Below are 18703 nucleotides of genomic sequence, written 5' to 3'. Positions count from 1 at the left end.
TATTTTTAATCATTTTCTAAATTCTTTTTTATATTTTTTCATTTTTTTGTTTTTGTGAAGCGCCTCGTGATTTTTATCTTGAGAGGCGCTATAGAAAAGATCTCTTCTTCTTCAACAAAAAGATTCAGGGTACCGGCCCTCAAGCACTGGAGTCTGACACCCCTGGATGAGCTGAATGAACCCTTTAGATTTCTGCGGTGAATGTCGTTTTGAACGTGGACTTGGTCAGCCTGTGGGCGACCCCGACCTCATCTGTGTAATAAGAAGCTGCTTCTCGGGCTTTTGTCAACATGCCACACAACATATAGCACTGATGTCCCAGAGCAACATTCTGTGGGTGAAAAAAAGCTGCTGCTGCTTGGTGCATCCAGTGCTAGCTACTCGAGCTCTAGTTAAGCAGTTACTTTTCTCATCAGGAAAAAATAGGCTAAGGCAACAAAAAATGTGTTTGTATCTGCTGTTCGTGCGAGAATGGGGGGGGGGGGGGGGATGAGGTCGAGTGTTGCAAGATCAAATCTTTCTTTGTTCTGAACTCATTTATCTGCATCTCGTTAGCTGCAAATCTGGATCATTAGGTTTTGTTTCAGGCTGCAACAAAGACGTCCACACAGGAAATGGAGGATGTGCAGACTTATTGGAGACTCTAAAGATGCTTTTTCTTTATTTCCCTTCCTTGTACTGTAGGGGCGGGGTGAGGTAAGGGGTGGGTGTGGGTTAAGGGGTGGAGGGGGTGTTCTCTTGTGACCGTGTTAGTGCGAGGAGTCAGTAATGAGTGAGCAGCATCGCAGAGAGCCTGCATGGGGACCAGGAGATAAAAGATGGAAACAACGTATGAGGCAGAGATTGATGATGCTGCTCTTCATCTCATTTCCCTGCAAACGGAGAAGAGTTTGGTACGACCAGCAGCCTGAGGTGCAACGCACAGATCTTCTGCCTCAGTAAAGTTGTAGATCGAGAAAGAGCAATTATATTTGAAATCATGCAATTATTTTTTTCAAAGTACTTTCAAAAGAATTAAACTTTTTAGCGTTTTATAGCAAAAATTCTATTATCTGGTAAAACTTTTATTTAATCCAGTCTAATCCAGCATGATGAGCCTGACTGACTTTCAGCTTTTAAAACTAGACTTTAGATTTATTTTTACTTCGTTAAATAACAGAACTTATTAAATAAAAGCTTCGTCTTCCCTATGTGGTCACAAAAAGATACAGAAAGGTGTCGGTCATGTAGGGCTGGACGATATACGGGCATATGAATAAAAAACGATTGATTGAACGATATCAAACATTATTGATAATTGTAAAAAAAAAAATAGGGGGGGGGGGGGATCGCTGCTGCTGGAATTGTCAGACCAGGGGGTACCGGACCTGAGCCACCTATTGATTACTGCTGCTCTAGGATGAAGCTGATATACACACACACATATGTGTGTGTGTATATATATATATATATATATATATATATACACACACACATATGTGTGTATATATATATATATATGTATGTATGTGTGTGTGTGTGTGTTTTGCAAGTTCTCCCACTTAGAAATCATGGAGGAGTCTGAAATTCACATTGTAGGTGCATTCCCACAGTGAGAGACAGAATGTAAAAATAAATAAATCAGGAAATCCAATTGTATGATTTGTAAAGTATTTATTTGTTTTGCACTGCTGCACATAAGTATTTGAACACCTGGCAATCAGCAAGAATTCTGGCTCTCAAAGACCTGTTACTCTGCCTTTAAAGAAGTCCACCTCTACTCCACTTAAGTCTTAATTAGTAGCACCTGTCTGAGCTCTTTAAAGACACCTATCCACCCCACAGTCAGGCCCTGTCCACACGTAGCCGGGGATCTGCCAAAACGTAGATATTTTTCTACGTTTTGGCCTGTCGTCCACACGAAAACGGAGTTTTTTCACACGAAAACGGATCTTTTTAAAAACTCCGGCCAAAGTGAAGATCTGCGTTTTCTCCGTTTTGGGTGTCTGCGTGTGGACAGACAAAACCGGAGTTTTAAGGTCCGCAACGTCACTTTCCACGACAAAAAAATGCTGACATCACGTGTGCGACCTGTGTTTACACTAGCCGACAGCATGGATGCCCTCAGAGCTGCGCTCGCTTTATCAATTGTCCAAGCGCTTTTTGCTTGTTTGTTTTTGCAAGCGGAATTACTGCTCCTTGCGGAAGACCACAGACGAAGGACGAGGTTAAGAACGGGGGAAGTACTGCCGCCTACAGGTCTGGCATGTCCTTAACAACGTATTTATCCGGGTACGTGTGGACAGTTTTTTTTTAAAACGAGGTGGTGTGGATGCAAGTTTTTGGAGGGGCGGATATTCGTTTAAAAAAAACCCGGCTACGTGTGGACTAGGCCTAAGTCAGACTTCAACTACTACCATGGGCAAGACCAAAGGGCTGTCAAAAGAAACCAGAGACAAAATCGAGGACCTCCACAAGACTGGAAAGGGCTACGGGGAAATTGCCAAGCAGCTTAGTGGAAAGAGATCAACTGTTTGAGCAATTGTCAGAAAATGGAAGAGGCTAAAGACGACTGTCGGTCTCCCTCAGACTGGGGCTCCATGCAAGATCTCATCTCCTGGGGTATCACTGATACCCTTAACCTACCTTGCCTGCTGGTGGTGGTCGGAGGGACCGGTGGCGCCTGTGCTCGGCAGCCTCGCCTCTGTCAGTGCGCCCCAGGGCAGCTGTGGCTACATCGTAGCTCATCCCCACCAGTGTGTGAATGTGTGTGTGAATGGATGAATGATACACTGTAGTGTAAAGCACTTTGGAGTCCTTACTCTGAGAGGCGCTATGCAAGTGTGGGTCATTTATCATTTTATCACGATGATAAGAAAGGTGAGGAATCAACCCCAGAACTACACGGGAGGAGCTGGTCAACTGAACTGAAGAGAGCTGGGACCACAGTTTCAAAGGTCACTGTTGGTAGAACACAATGCCATCATGGTTTCAAATCACGCATTGCACGAAAGATTCCCCTGCTCAAGTCATTACATGTCCAGGCCTGTCTGCAGTTTGCCAATGCCCATCTGGATGATCCAGATGAGGCATGGGAGGCAGTTATGTGGTCAGATGAGACCAAAGTAGAACTTTTTGGTCTAAACTTCACTCGCCGTGCTTGGAGGAAAAAGGAGGAGTTGCATCCAAAGAACACCTTCCCTACAGTGAAGCATGGGGGTGGAAACATCATGCTTTGGGGGTGCTTTTGGGACACCCCCAGCAGGTCCCTGAGGTCAAGTGGCAAAAAGCCTACTGGTTGTGCAGCACACCAGGCTAAAGACCAAAGGTGACAGATCATTTGCTGCTGTGGCCCCCAGACTCTGGAACTCTCTCCCCCTGAGCCTGAGATCAGTGGACTCAGTGGTCTCCTTTAAAAAGCAGCTGAAGACTCACCTGTTCAAGCTGGTTTTTGTAAGACCTTCTTCAAGTCATCTCTCTTTATTCTGCTCTCCCCACCTATTCCACCTTCCTCAGGATCCACTGATTTCCCTCTTTCCTGTTCACTCTCTCTCTTTCTTAACATTTTTTCTTTTAAATCCCAATTGCCTATTTTTGCTCATTTTACATATATTTTTTAAACATTTTCTAAATGCTTTTTTATATTTTTACTTTTTTTGTTTGTTTTTGTGAAGCGCCTCGTGATTTTTATCTTGAGAGGCGCTATAGAAATGATTTCTTCTTCTTTTCTGCGAAGGGGACAGGACGACTGCACTGTATTAAGGAGAGGATGAATGGGGCCATGTATTGTGACATTTGGAGCAACAACCCCCTTCCCTCAGTGAGAGCATTGAAGATGGGTCATGGCTGGGTCTTCCAACATGACAGTGACCCGAAGCAAACAGCCAGGATAACCAAGGAGTGTCTCCGTAAGAAGCATATCAAGGTTCTGGAGTGGCCTAGCCAGTCTCCAGACCTAAATCCAATCCAAAATCTTTGGAGGGAGCTAAAACTGTGTTGCTCAGCACCAGCCCCAGAACCTGACACATCTAGAGAAGATCTGTGCGGAGGAGTGGGCCAAAATCCCTGTTGCATAATGTGCAAACCTGGTCAAGAGCTACAGGAAACATTTGATCTCTGTAATTGCAAACAAAGGCTTCTGTACCAAATATTAATACTAGGGTTGTCACGGTAACCGGTGTAGCGGTAAACCCCGGTAAAAAAGTTGACAATAATAATAACCGTCTTGTTTTTTTAAAAATATATTATCTCGGTGGATTACCGTGGCTGCGGTGTAGGCGCGGTGACCCTTACCAGCCACCGTATCATCTGCTGAAGTTGCCGGCGGCACATGCGCGCTTTGTTGTTTACAACCAAATCTTTCCTGAAGCTAAAGCTGAAATAATGGCCAAAGGAGGAGACGGCAGCGTGCAGGACATTTTTTATCCCTCAAAGAAGACAAAGTGAAAAGTAAGTGCATGTTTTGGATATTTGAAGAATGCAGAGGGACAGTTGATAGAAGACGGCTATCCTGTTTGCAGCACGTGCAGAAAAAGTGTCTGTGAAAGGCAGCAACGCTTCAAATCTCATGACACATCTGCGTGACCATCACTCACAACTCTACAGTCAACGCAAGGCAAGCTAACATTAGCGTTTTAGCTAAAATGTGTGATCCGAGGATTTGGGTTGAGGGAGAATGCAACGAGTCGCTCTATAAAGCAGCCGCAGCGCCGCTACCTGCATGTAAACCGTGCCGCGGACACCGCCATGTTGAAATGACGCTATGCATTACGGGGCTCCCAGGGGCAGATAAGAGTTGGTCTCTCTCCGAGAATAATTATGAATTTAACAATGATTACTGCCTGATGACATTTTCCCACATCTGCAAAGCTCACTGGGAGGACACAAACCGAGGACAATACTTTCCTGATATAGGGTTTATTACTCAAGTAAGGGTAAAAAAGTATCTGATTAGAAGGCTACTTGAGTACTGAGTATCATCTGATCTAATATTTTTAAAATGATGACATCAAAAAGACAAAAAATAAGAAGTTATGGGCAAATATTGTATTTTAAAGACTAAAGGGGAAAAATGTAAACAAATAAACAACATAATTACAAAATAACGCATTTTAGGCAACATTTAGAGACAAACTGAGGACAATATTTTCCTGATATACAGGGTTTATTTAGCTGTCTGAAAATGTCACGTTTTAAAAAATACCACGATAATACCGAAAACCGTGATAATTTTGGTCACAATAACCGTGAGGTTAAATTTTCACACCATGACAACCCTAATTAATACTGATTTTCTCAGGTGTTCAAATACTTATATGCAGCAGTGCAAAACAGATCAATTCTTTACAAATCATTCAATATGATTTCCTGATTTTTTTTATTTTTTACATTCTGTCTCACACAGTGGGAATGCACCTACAGTGTGAATTTCAGACCCCTCCATGATTTCTAAGTGGGAGAACTTGCAAAATCGCAAGGTGTTCAAATACTTATGTTCCTCACTGTATAGGTGTGTGTGTGTGTGTGTGTGTGTGTGTGTGTGTGTGTGTGTGTGTGTGTGTGTGTGTGTGTGTGTGTGTGTGTGTGTGTGTGTGTGTGTGTGTGAGAGCTAATCTACGTCGTCGTCTTCCTCCGCTTATCCGGGTCCGGGTCGCGAGGGCAGCATCCCAACTAGGGAGCTCCAGGCCGTCCTCTTCCCGGCCTTGTCCACCAGCTCCTCCGGCAGGACCCCAAGGCGTTCCCGGACCAGATTGGAGATGTAACTTCTCCAACGTGTCCTGGGTCGACCCGGGGGCCTTCTGCCGGCAGGACATGCCCGAAACACCTCCCCAGGGAGGCGTCCAGGAGGCATCCTGACCAGATGCCCAAACCACCTCAACTGGCTCCTTTCGATCCGGAGGAGCAGCGGTTCTACTCCGAGTCCCTCCCGAATGTCCGAGCTCCTCACCCTATCTCTAAGGCTGAGCCCGGCCACCCTACGGAGGAAACTCATTTCGGCCGCTTGTATCCGCGATCTCGTTCTTTCGGTCATTACCCAAAGCTCATGACCATAGGTGAGGATTGGGACGTAGATCGACCGGTAAATCGAGAGCCTGGCTTTCTGGCTCAGCTCCCTCTTCCCCACGACAGATCGGCTCAGCGTCCGCATCACTGCAGACGCCGAACCAATCCGCCTGTCGATCTCCCGATCCCTCCTACCCTCACTCGTGAACAAGACCCCGAGATACTTAAACTCCTCCACTTGAGGTAGGACCTCTCCCCCGACCCGGAGGTGGCAAGCCACCCTTTTCCGGTCGAGAACCATGGTCTCAGATTTGGAGGTGCTGATCCTCATCCCAGCCGCTTCACATTCGGCCGCGAACCTACCCAGCAAGAGCTGAAGGTCAGAGCTGGATGAAGCTAGGAGGACCACATCATCCGCAAAAAGCAGAGACGAGATTCTCCTGCCACCAAACTCGACACACTCAACACCACGGCTGCGTCTAGAAATTCTGTCCATAAATGTGATGAACAGAACCGGTGACAAAGGGCAGCCCTGGCGGAGTCCAACCCTCACTGGGAACAGGTCCGACTTACTACCGGCTATGCGGACCAAACTCACGCTCCTCTGGTAAAGGGACTGAATGGCCCTTAACAGAAAGCCACCCACCCCATACTCCTGGAGCGTCCCCCACAGGGTGCCCCTGGGGACACGGTCATAAGCCTTCTCCAAATCCACAAAGCACATGTGGATTGGTTGGGCAAACTCCCATGCCCCCTCCATCACCCTTGCAAGGGTATAGAGCTGGTCCACAGTTCCACGGCCAGGACGAAAACCACATTGCTCCTCCTCTATCTGAGATTCAACTATCGATCGGACCCTCCTCTCCAGTACCTTGGAGTAGACCTTTCCAGGGAGGCTGAGGAGTGTGATCCCCCTATAGTTGGAACACACCCTCAGGTCACCCTTCTTAAAGATGGGGACCACCACCCCGGTCTGCCACTCCCTAGGAACTGCCCCCGATGACCACGCAATGTTGTAGAGACGTGTCAACCATGACAGCCCTACAACATCCATAGCCTTGAGATACCCAGGACGAACCTCATCCGCCCCCGGGGCTCCGCCGCTGTGTAGTTGTTTGACTACCTCAGCAACTTCTGCCCCCGAGATCGGACAGTCCATCCCCAGGCCTCCCAGCTCTAGTTCCTCCTCGGAATGCGCATTGGTGGGATTGAGGAGCTCCTCAAAGTATTCCTTCCACCGTCCGACTATAGCCTCAGTTGACGTCTACTCATATTATTTCTATATGTGAATTATTGTCCAGCCCTACTGTCATGGTCCCCGGGGACCCCGTCTTCTTCTTCTTCTCTTCATTGTCTTTGTCGTCCTTCATCTTCCTTTTCTTCTACATTCCCTTCCTCTTCGTCATCTTCTTTATCAACTTCTTCCTCTTCATTTTGCCCTTCGTCTTCTTTTACTTCATTGTCTTCATCATCCTTTATCTCCTCCCTTTTTTCTACTTCCTCTTCTTTTTCTTCACCTTCTATATTCTTCTGCTGCTTCTTTGCTGTTTCTTCTTTTTTTCTTTGTCATCGTTCTTTTTTCTCTTCTTCTTTCTCCTGAACTTAACCACTAACATTATATCAGAAACTTCCTTTTAAAATCTTTTTTTTTTTGTCAACTAAAACTTCATGCTTGTTTTTGTTTTTTTAAAACGTTTATGACTTCCTAGTAATGTGAAACAGCAGGGAGAAAACACTTGACCCCAGAACATCTTCGGGTCTCAGGAGGCTAAACAAAACAGAAAAGATGCTGAGTTTATACAAACCACCTGTCAGGAGGCATTAAAAATGTATTTCCTGAATAAAACCTTGGCTGCTTTTTCCATGTTTCAGGATTTAACAGCCTGTAACGTTGATTGTGCCTCTCCTTTCAAAAGAACAGCTGAAAACATGTCTGATGTCAGGAGTTGGCAGGTGTGAGGAGCTTCTTATGTTCAAGTTTGTAAAAATACTTAGTCACACTCTAGGTCAAACACATTATCTGTAATAGCAAGGGTGATCCATTCGACATGATTTCTCTCATACTTGTGAATACAACACATCTCTGGTGTCTTGTGCCTTTTTTCCCCTCCCCAGTCATAATTAGCCCATATCAAAGCAGCCTCTCTATCTCTGCTGCTACTTAGCAAATCCTCACAGGCATGGCTAACTACAGGGGAGCTAGAGCTCTGATTTTTTTATTTCATTAACACATCCGAAGAGATATTAATCTCCACCAGACGTGGTGCAACCCTGGGAAAATTGTCGAGGTTCAGTCATGAGGAAAATGATTTGCTAGCGCTGCGGAGGGGCATGTTGAAGCGACGCATGGTGTTAGTTCTGTATGACACGAGGGGGAACGAAAATAAATGTCTTAAAGCGAAGAAGCATTATAAAGTAGTGTGTTTGAGGTTAAATGGATGCCTTTTTTTAAAAAAAAGCTAAGTGCTTACAGGCAAGTTAGAGAGTGGGACTTTCTCTAATCAGACAAACTTCAAAACTAATGTCTTTCAGCTTCTTAGACCCAAGTATAACCAGCTATGGATGCATTAGCCTTCCTTGCAAAAGGTGATCACAACTACCGTAATTTCCAGACTATAGAGCGCACCTCTATATAAACCGCACCAACAAAAAAAAAGGTTTTCTACACACACACGCCACACTCGAATACAAGCCGCGGCGCAGCAGCCACATGCAGGTCTCCGGCGCACAGCGCATGTACGGCCATAACATAAGATAATTAGACAGAAAGACTCTATACGGAGGTTTTTTTTGTTGTTTTAATTCAACAAAACGAATTTTAAACACGGGTGAACGTGCCTGCAAGTTTAGAAAAGAAAACAGCACTGACAGCATTCGTATTTCCGGATGTTATAAAATAAAAACAGCACTGACACGTTATTACCGGTCATTTGCATGTTTAGAAGAAAAGAACAGCGCTGACACAGCATTAATAAGCCCTAAAACTGCACACAAAACATGCCTGGTTAGTAAATAAAACACTCTTGCCTACCAGAAGAAGTCATTCGCTCTCATCCTCCTCTTGCGCACTAAAGCCATTAAAGTCCTCTTCTTCAGTGTCGGAGTTGAACAGCCTCAGAAGAGCTTCGTCACGTACCTTTTCTGTGGCGATGTCGGTGTCGCTGTCCGTGTTGATGTCATCATCCCGGGTGAAGCTGGCTTGAATGAGTTCTTCCCGCTGCCGTCTCCAGCGCCGAACCATGGATTCATTCATGCCAAGCTGACGTGCGGCAGCACTGTTTCCCTGCTTTACTGCCAGATCGATGGCCTTCAACTTAAATGCGGCATCATATGAACTCATACGTGTAGTTACCATGATGAGGGGGTATGGATTTGAAAAAAATTCTTCGTGGTGCCGGCTGCTTGCATGTGCTAAATTAAAATGAGCACTTTCTTCGATTTCCACTTTTGACTTCCACCTGTTTCACTTTTTTTGCTAAAGTGCCCCCTGCAGGTGAAGGAACATCTTCTGTAAAACCGCACCTCATTATAAGCCGCGCGCGGTTCAAAGGGTGGGGAAAAAAGTAGCGGCTCATAGTCCGGAAAATATGGTATTCATTTAGTTTGATGTTTCTTCATTCTGTTTTATAAGGAAGACGATTTATTGTAACGTTGATGGTGAAAATGAAATCTTTAATATAAAATAACTGGATTTTCTTTTAGGCTGCTAGAAAAAATTATTCAACGACCAATTTTTCTTTTAAAAGCAATTCGGGGAGATTCAGAGGGCTCGGGAGGCGAGGTGCACTGAGTCATGTACACAAATCACTTTTCCTGCATCCACAACAGAAAATACAATAACCAAAGTTTCATCAACTTAGAAAACCTAGTGCATTCTTACAGCTTAGTGAAATGTATATCAATATTTTTCATGTTGGATGTTAGAAACAGAAAACCTCTCCGCCTGTTTAGCGCTGGAGGTGCACATGTTGAGTTGCACCAAGTGGAACAGGAAAAAAATGCCTGGAAAGTGGAAAAGGGGATTAAACGAATTCTGTCAGCACCTAGAACGATGAGGTGAAGAATGTCTTTTACAACCGGGTGATAAACCTTTACACGCCTTAAAGGATTTCCTCACACTGAGGCCTTTTCTGTTTGTTTTTGTGTCTTACTCTCTAATGACCTAAACACTGTAACAAATGTGTCTGATTAGACACAGAAAATGAAAAATTTGACTATTTTACCACTCTTCTTGCAACTGAGCTGTTCAGTCGCTGCTTTAATGATTTCCAAACTTTCCGGTAGACCCTTAAAATGTTGGACTCAACGCTATTAGTTGCATGAAAAGTAAAGGCCAGCAAAATCACTCGTTGCACAGCATAGACAACTGCATCATTACCTGGATTTATATAAATAAGATATATTTTTATAAGGAGAAAAATAAACACTCGAGACTACACCATTTTCTCCAACCCCAAGGCCACATAACGTCTATTTAGAACGCTATTACTCGTGCTCTTACTGAGCCAACCACTTTAAGCGAAGGTCTCTAATGAAGGCTAATGTTTTCTTTTTATCTGCAGGTGGGTGAGAATGCTAAGCAGGATCTGAAAGATGGACTGGCTCTTTACAACTCAGAAAACAACATAGGCCTGAGAAATGCATGGAACATCATCCAGGCAGAGGTTTGTCAACACGACGCAACACATTATTTTATTACTATCATCAACATGAATGTTTAATATCGCAGATGCAAAGAAGTCTTTGAGCTAATGCATCCCCTGACTTGTAGATGTAGCATTAATGTCACATAAAAAAACACTGTGAATGATCTGTTGATGTGCGTTTTGTTTCTTTCTTTCAGTTCTCTTACATCACAGGGATTCATAACAGAAGCTTTTATTATAACGTTTATTTTAGGTCTCTCTGCTGACGGGAAGCACGAACTGATCTTGTGTTGAATGTGTTTGCCGTTCGCAGTGGAAGTGCTGCGGTGTAATAGCATACACCGACTGGCACGACGCCCTGAAGGAGAAAGTAGTTCCTGATCGCTGCTGCCAGGAGCATTACCAGAACTGTGGGCGAAACTCTACCAACATGTTCTGGAACAGGGTGAGTTGACGGGGATGTAGTGCTGTGAAAAAAACTATTGTCCCCTTAAAGAGTTGTCTTTCACGTTGTTGTGTAGGAAAGGAGATTGGTGTGTCTGATGTTGCACACCGCAAGCCTGTCCTGTCCTGACAAATGGCCAATTCCGAGAAATGCTGGTTTAACACATCATAAGCGTAGACCCCCCAATACACAGCATGGCCAACAAAGAAAGTCATCACCAAAGTAAAAACATCACACTTTAATATTTCATTTGGCCGCCTTTAGCTTTGATTGCGACACACGATTGCGTTGTTTCGATAAGCTTCTGCAGTGTCACCAGATTTATTTCCATCCAGTGTTGCATTAATGTTTCACCAACATTTAGCATTAATGATGGTAGAGTCACAAAGTCTTCTCCAGCACATCCCAAATATTCTCAATGGGGTTAAAGTCTGGACTTTGCCGTGGCCAATCCATTTGTGAAAATGATGTCTCATGCTCCCTGAATATGCCCGTACCATCAGGGAAGATGGAATAACCTGGTCCTTCAGGTAGTCAGCTGACCTCATTGTGGGAGCACATCCTGTTGCTGAACCTAGACCTGACTAACTGCAGCAGCACTGCCCCCACAGGCTTGTACAATAGGCACTAGGCATGATGGGTGCATCGCTTCATCTGCCTCTCTTCTTACCCTGATGCACCATCACTCTGGACCACGGTCCATCTGGACTCATTAGACCAGTTTTTATTAATGTGTTGGACAGTTCTTACACCAGTTTTAGTTGTTTTTACAATCAACTTAGATGTTTACTCTGCTTGATGCATGCCAATGATCTGACCCTTCTCTAACTGATTAACATCTTTTCCACGATCACAAGCTGTGTCTTTTTACAATAAGAGGCAACTCAATGCACCAGTTGGGGTTAAATTATTGCCTATTGAACACTGGCTATATAAAGCGCGAGCCACTGCTGAAGTTAGCCTGAGCTATATCTAGCTTACTTGTTGGATGAGAGGAAACTACTCAAGTTCCAGGATATATTGGGAATATCCGGAATTTAAATCAATGAATGCCAGATAGATCCATAGCTAGGTCTGGTCCAGTCCTTCTCCTCTTCCTTGTTTGTCCTCAAGTCACTTTGCTCGAGTCTTTCTAGATCTTTAAGGTCAAACTTCAGACATCTTCCTTCAGGATTTAAAAATAGAGTAAAATTCATGATCCTGTGAATTACAGTTATCCAAGTTCTGAATAAGCAAATCAGCGCCATACCATTACTCTGCCACCACCGTGTCTGACTGCTATTATGTTCTTTTCATGTTCCAGATTTAAAGGGACTATAATATTTAAGCATACCAAAAAACACTAAACCAGAAGAAATCTGTAAAGGTGCTAATTGCATTTTACAGCTCTGTGTAGTTTGCTCTCCTCCACGACATTGTGGTAGACTGAGAAAATGTGCCAGTCAACATGTGCAAAAAAAAAAAAAAAAAAAAGTGTCCTACAAGCTGTGAAATCATGAATTTACTGGAAAACAAATGCCTGAAAGCATTTATGGCTGTAAAAGTCAATCCAATGATTATAAAAAGCCATAAAACAAATTCTAATCTATGTGAAGAAAATAAATGGGCACAAACAGGCTTAGCTAGTTCCCAAATATCTCTACAAAAATAAGCAAAAATGGCCTGAACATTATTCTAAACAAATCCAGGCACAAAATAATTAGATAAAATGAGGAGCCAGTAATGTGTGAGCCGCAAAAACACAAATGACCACACAGGGATGCAAAACTACTGCAAAGAATAAAGATGCAACTGTAAAACCCAAAAGAAAATAAGACAGGGAGTCCTTTTTAATCAGTCTGTGTGTTTTGATCCAACAGTAGAAAGGCTGCTTCGCCCCTTTATGACATGAACTAATTGTAATTACAGCACGTGTGGGACTCTAAGTACAGTTTTAATGATGATCTTCTCTTATGTTGGTCTTTAAAGGCTTGAATTTACATTTGTTTAATTTATAATTATGCTGCACTAAGACACTGTTGTTGTTATCAAGTGGCTGTCAAACCATCAGATCTACATAGAACATCAAATGAAACATCAAGTGTGTATTTAGTCCATCTGCTCAGGGGATTTGTTACAGAATTTGTCTGCATGAAAAGTTTTCCTTTTATTTCACAGATCTGGCCACCGGGGATTTTTTAAATTCCTAATATGCATGCACATTTTTCTTTTGAGAGAAAAAAGCGACATTCAACACTGCTCACAATGTCACCACTCCATTACAATTTGTTGTTGGTCTGGCATGGGGTTTGTTCGCAGGTCCAAAGCAGGGGATTAAAAGCTGTAATGTAATTGACAAAAATGAGAACAGGCCGACAATGAGCTGGCCTATTGGGAAAGCTCATCATTGATAGCTTTTGTGTAATTTTGCCCAGAGGAGAGCGCTCCATGGTGTTTAGTAAGGTCTACATGCAGCTTCAGCATCCTCGCTCAGAGGAGATCCCCTGGTCATCCGTCTGAATCAAGCTGTACATGATTGATGTAAAAAAAAAAAAAGATCTTTCTCTAGGTAGTCGCTTGTTTTAAAACCTCCTTTTTATTAAAAAAAATACAATTAGTATTTTTGGAGATTAAAATGCTTAAAATACTCCCTTTTCTTTACACTGTTAAAAAAGAAAAGTTGAGAAAACGTAAAATTTCAAGGCAACATGATGCAAGAGATTTTTGAGTATTCTCAACTTTTGCCCACTGTTGTTGATTTAACTTGGATTTTTAAGTTATGAAAGGAGTTCTGCCAACTTGGATTTTCTCATTGACCTAATTAGGGTAATGGCTGAAGGCTAACAAAGAAATTCTGGTTTGAATGCCATGCATTTCTGCATTCACTAAATGCAGAAATTCTTGTTGAACATACATTAAATTATTCCTTCAGTTTAATGTTTTCCTAAATTCACCAAATACACATATTTCTGTTGAATATTCATACAATTCTTACTCCAGTTGAATTAAAACTTTAAATTTGAAAAATACTAAAAATAAAAACCCACAATTGAATCTTGAACTCTGAAATATTTATTTTGTAAAACAGAGCCTTAAGTACATTTCACAATGACATGGGTAACAAACTTCTTAGAAAAAGTGCCAGTTTCTTTTTTTGGGGTGCTTTAAGCACCACAGCAGATATTGAAATTAAAGTGCAGAATCAAAAAAGGCAAACACTGTGACTGACTTGTAATATTTAACCAAAGGCACATTAAATAGAACCATGCTAGATATGATTGGCTGTGTATCCATACACTGACATTTTACTTAGGCACAATGAACTAGAGCAGTTAAAACTTGCTAGAAATGTTACCAACAATAAACAGGGAACTAACAGGTAAAACACCAGTTCTGCACTGTGGTTAACACATTAACAGATCTTTAAAAATGCTAAAAGACAAAATCTCACCATACATTTTCCAAAACACTGACTAAAATAGACATTTTTTTATAATTTATCTAATTGTCCAACCAGATGTAAATGACAAATTCTGCTTTGACCCTTCCTTCCTCTTACCTCCTTCCCTCCCTTCTTTCTTCCTTCCTTGACCAAAGGACAAAAAGAGAAAATCTGAAAATAAAAAGTTCCAGACATCCTCATGCCAGTTCAAACAGAGGATGTTTTTTTTTACTTCAACTACAATGAATTTCAACAGTTTAAACATTATATATGCAACTCTTGGTAACAGGTGAATGACCATATCAGAGGTTTAACAATTTTTTTTACATGACCCAGCTACAAAGCTCTTGAACATGCAAAAGAGCACAAGTCTTATCTGGCTTTCCCATTAACAGTCACAGAAAAAGTTTTGTTTTTGGAGACCTTATGTGCTGTCAGCATCAAGACCCACCAAGCTCAAAGAAGATGGACTGAACTGCTTCAAAAGTATAACTCATCCGCTTTGGATAGTCAATGTTGAGGGCATACAGAAGGCCAAAGAGGTATGCCAAGGCAGTAGAGGGGTCTGGAATGTTATGTTGCTCGATGTCCCCTTCCAATACAACTGCCTGGTCTCGCACAGATGTCCCAGCATTGTCATCTTGTAAAATGGTGAGGATGGCAACAGTTGCACCATTCAACACTGGTCCCAAAATATCCGTATCCTGAAGAAAAAGGTAAATTTTTGAGAGCCAAGAAAACTAAAGACAAAATAAGTTTGCACAGAATCTGTCACTGCCACGTTGGTCATCCAGGCGATGCCTCTTTTGACTGTTTTCTTAACTCGAAGTGTGGATGAAATAAGTCTCCAGCCATGCCTTTACTCCCACTTTAAATATGAAGTTGCATCTCATCAACAATTTTATTTTGAAAATTACTAGACGTTTTAAACAAACCATGTGCAATTTCTTATCTAGCCCTATGTTACCTGCGGAAATTGACATGTCCCAGAAGAAACTTGCGGTAGAACCCAATCCTATCTTTACCTGCGCGGGGCTGGTTTGGATCAACTGCGTAGCTTATAATGGATTATTTTTGAAGCAGTGATGTTCCTAAAAGAAACAATCATGTCCCTAGTGTGAAGCTGGCTATAGACAACTGCAATTCTTGCCATAAATTTATCTGAACTGCACTGAAAAGTTGTAAATTTTCATTTTGGATGAAATCATACTTGAAGACATCTCTCAAAAATCAGTTTTACTTGCATTGTTTTTTTTAATATAAACTTACCAAGCACTTCAGGAAAACCTGAGTTGCATCTTCTCTGAGGAAAATGGGCAGGCCTCTCAGTGCTGCAGTCTTTCGGTGGGACACAATGTCGGACGTCTAAAGAGTATTCAGTGGAAAACAAGCATTTCAATAAGTATAGTAACACATAGTAATTAAGCACAATGCAAAAGCAGAACATATGCAGTAAATGGCCTGTATTTGTATAGCGCCTACTTAGGGTTGTACGACTCCCCAAAGGACTTCACAACACAGTCAGTCAAGCACCCATTCACACACACATTCACACATTGGTGGTAATGAGCTACAATGTAGCCATAGCTGCCCTGGGGCGCACTGTCTGAGGCAAGACTGCCGTACACAGGCACCACCTGTCCCTCCGACTGCCACCAGCAGGCAAAGTTGGTTAAGTGTCTTGCCCAATGACACAACAGCAGCCTTCTCTGGCGGGAGCCGGGATCTAATCTGTGACCTTCCAATTGCTGGAAGTAGCTACCTACTGAGCTATAGCTGCCCCAGTAAAGATAACACAGATTAGACCCAGCAACATGTAACACTTTAAACACTGCAACCAAGTAAACAACTTTACTTTACTTTTACTAATTAAATTGTGGTAAAGAAAATACCGCCAAATGAAGCAAAAACTGCTGGCATTCATTTTAAATGACATTTCCACTAATGTGTTTACCGTAAATCCTCTAATACAGGCCCGGGCCTGTATTTGACTCATGCTCATCAAGCTCCAGGCCTTTAATGGAAGGAGGGCCAGAATTAGAGGCAGGCCTCTATTTCTATTTGAACAAAATGAACTAATGGTTCGCTGGAGTTTTTGACAATTAAAATTGCGCCCACATTTTCAAAGTTAAACACATTTCTTTTAACAACGGTAGTTTCTGCTTCAGCCATCTCCCCCCTCCCCCTGCGCAGCGGCTGCAAACTCACTGATGCGCCTGCAGCCTCTCAGAGTTCCTGCTGCTCTAAACATTAAAATAATTATTTCATTTTCTGTTCCTCACTTCTGATTACCTTCAATGGTGTCTGTTTGTTGCAACCAGCAGGTACAAAAACAAACTTGTTTTTATTTGACTATTTTTCTGTCCTGTCTGTTTATTATCTTCCTGCATCTCCTCTCAATCCTAAAGAGAAACTGCTACCTGGGTTCATATATATTCACCTTATGAATTACCTTTGAACTGCAGTTCTAAAAGATCTACCGACCGCAAAAACAGCGGAGTGCTCGCTGCTTGGCAGCCGCATCAGTGATCGGTGCGTCACCGGATGACAAGGTGATGCACCCCGCTCCACAGCCAAACACATCAGGCGCAAATAAAAGACAGAAAACATCAAAGGAAATGAACCGACATGAACGATCGCGTGTTAAATAATTTTTTGAGGTGGCAACACCTGATTGTTACTGTGGCCGTGCTCAGGAGGCAGATCTGACCGCAAAAACAGCGGAGTGCTCCGTGCTTGGCGGGCGCATCAGTGATCGGTGTGTCACCGGAGGACAAGGTGATGTGCCCCGCTCCACAGCATGCAGCGAAACACATCAGGTGCAAATAAAAGACAGAAATCTTTAAAGGAAATGAACCGACATGAACGATCGCGTGTTAAATTAGTTTTTGAGGTGACGACACCTGATTTGATGTTACTGTGGCCGTGCTCAGGACGCAGATCTACCGACCGCAAAAACAGCAGAGTGCTCGCTGCTTGGCGGCCGCATCAGTGATCGGTGCGTCACCGGAGGACAAGGTGATGTGCCCCACTCCACAGCAGCGATACACATCAGGCGCAAATAAACGACAGAAAACATTAAAGGAAATGAACCGACATGAACGATCGCGTGTCAGTACCGACACTCTGGCACAGCGCGTTGCCCCCCCGAGCGCAGGAGCTTGTCACCTGCTGACAGCAGGCTGCTGTCTTTTCTTGCCGGTCATTATCACGTGACAGCCACTAGTCGACGACGGGCATAAAAAGTCACTATAGTGAAGTCGACTAGTTCATACAACCCCTGCTACTGCTCCCCAGTGTTCTGCAGCATAATCAGCACGTTCTCTTTGAACTTGATATCAAATTTTCGCCTCCTCTTCGTCTCCGCACGGTTAAAGTTACCCTCGCGGTCTATCACTGGCAAATCAAAAGTGAGACGATGACAAAACCGCCCCCTGTACTTGCTTGTTACCACATTCCACCCGGCCACAATAAGAGACTGGCCATTATTCACCTCCGCCGACTCCGACACCGGCCAAAATATGAGACCCGGCCGTTAATTGAATACAGGCCTGTATTAGAGGATTTACGGTATATGAAGCCAGCATATTTTCCTGTTCCAGTTCTGAAATAAGTATTCTCATACTCTGCTAAAAACTTCAAGCACTTCACTCACCTGTTCATCAAGTTTATCCAGGAGGTCTTCCATCTCCTCACCAAGAGATCCCTTTTTAGACCGGCGCAGTTTCAGTAGGTCAGGCAAATGTGTCAAGGGATGCATTAAAATTCCCCAGGAGGTCTTTGCTCGTGATCCGATGAAATTCTTCACATATCTAAGAAACACAGTCAACAAAATATTGTCATTTATTCAGCACAGAAAATTCCAGGGTAGCTGTCTTGTGCAGTCTGCACCATGTTCAATGCCTAAACATGTAATCAACAGCAAAACCTACTTCAAACAGCTCTCATGGATACATATTTTGCACAGGAATAGAAACATCTTTCACCAAAAACAGCATCAATATACAAATGAACATTATGGTCCATTTTGCACTGAAATATGTGACCAGATTCTATGACGTGCCTTCAGATTCTTACTCTAACCATCTCAGTCTAAAAAAAATATATATATAAATTCCACCAGTAAAAAATATATATATATATATATATCATGCCAAATCAAAATTATGAGACTGACTTTCTATTTCACAATTTTGATTTAGCATGGGA

The 18703-nt window shown here is 42.9% G+C and overlaps 2 protein-coding genes across 6 annotated transcripts in view; one reads left to right on the top strand and one right to left on the bottom strand.

Moving 5' to 3' along the window:
* Positions 1–18703, top strand: part of tspan9a (tetraspanin 9a) — a 137432-nt gene that overhangs the window by 88831 nt on the left and 29898 nt on the right. The window contains exons 4-5 of the mRNA XM_015964984.3: positions 10545–10646; positions 10942–11073. Coding sequence (XP_015820470.1) covers positions 10545–10646; positions 10942–11073 — 234 coding nt within the window. The remainder of the gene's footprint in view (positions 1–10544; positions 10647–10941; positions 11074–18703) is intronic.
* ttc38 (tetratricopeptide repeat domain 38) overlaps positions 14102–18703 on the bottom strand; it is an 89773-nt gene continuing 85171 nt past the window's right edge. For all 5 annotated transcript variants that reach the window (XM_070550467.1, XM_070550464.1, XM_070550465.1 and 2 more), the window contains 3 exons: positions 18150–18306; positions 15764–15859; positions 14102–15198 (listed from right to left, as the gene is read on the bottom strand). The gene's annotated coding sequence lies outside the window, so the exon portion shown is untranslated. The remainder of the gene's footprint in view (positions 15199–15763; positions 15860–18149; positions 18307–18703) is intronic.

This window comes from Nothobranchius furzeri, chromosome 4, assembly GCF_043380555.1.
Source record: "Nothobranchius furzeri strain GRZ-AD chromosome 4, NfurGRZ-RIMD1, whole genome shotgun sequence".
In the NCBI taxonomy this organism is placed as follows: Eukaryota; Metazoa; Chordata; class Actinopteri; order Cyprinodontiformes; family Nothobranchiidae; genus Nothobranchius; species Nothobranchius furzeri.
This window is presented reverse-complemented; position numbering and strand designations above follow the sequence as displayed.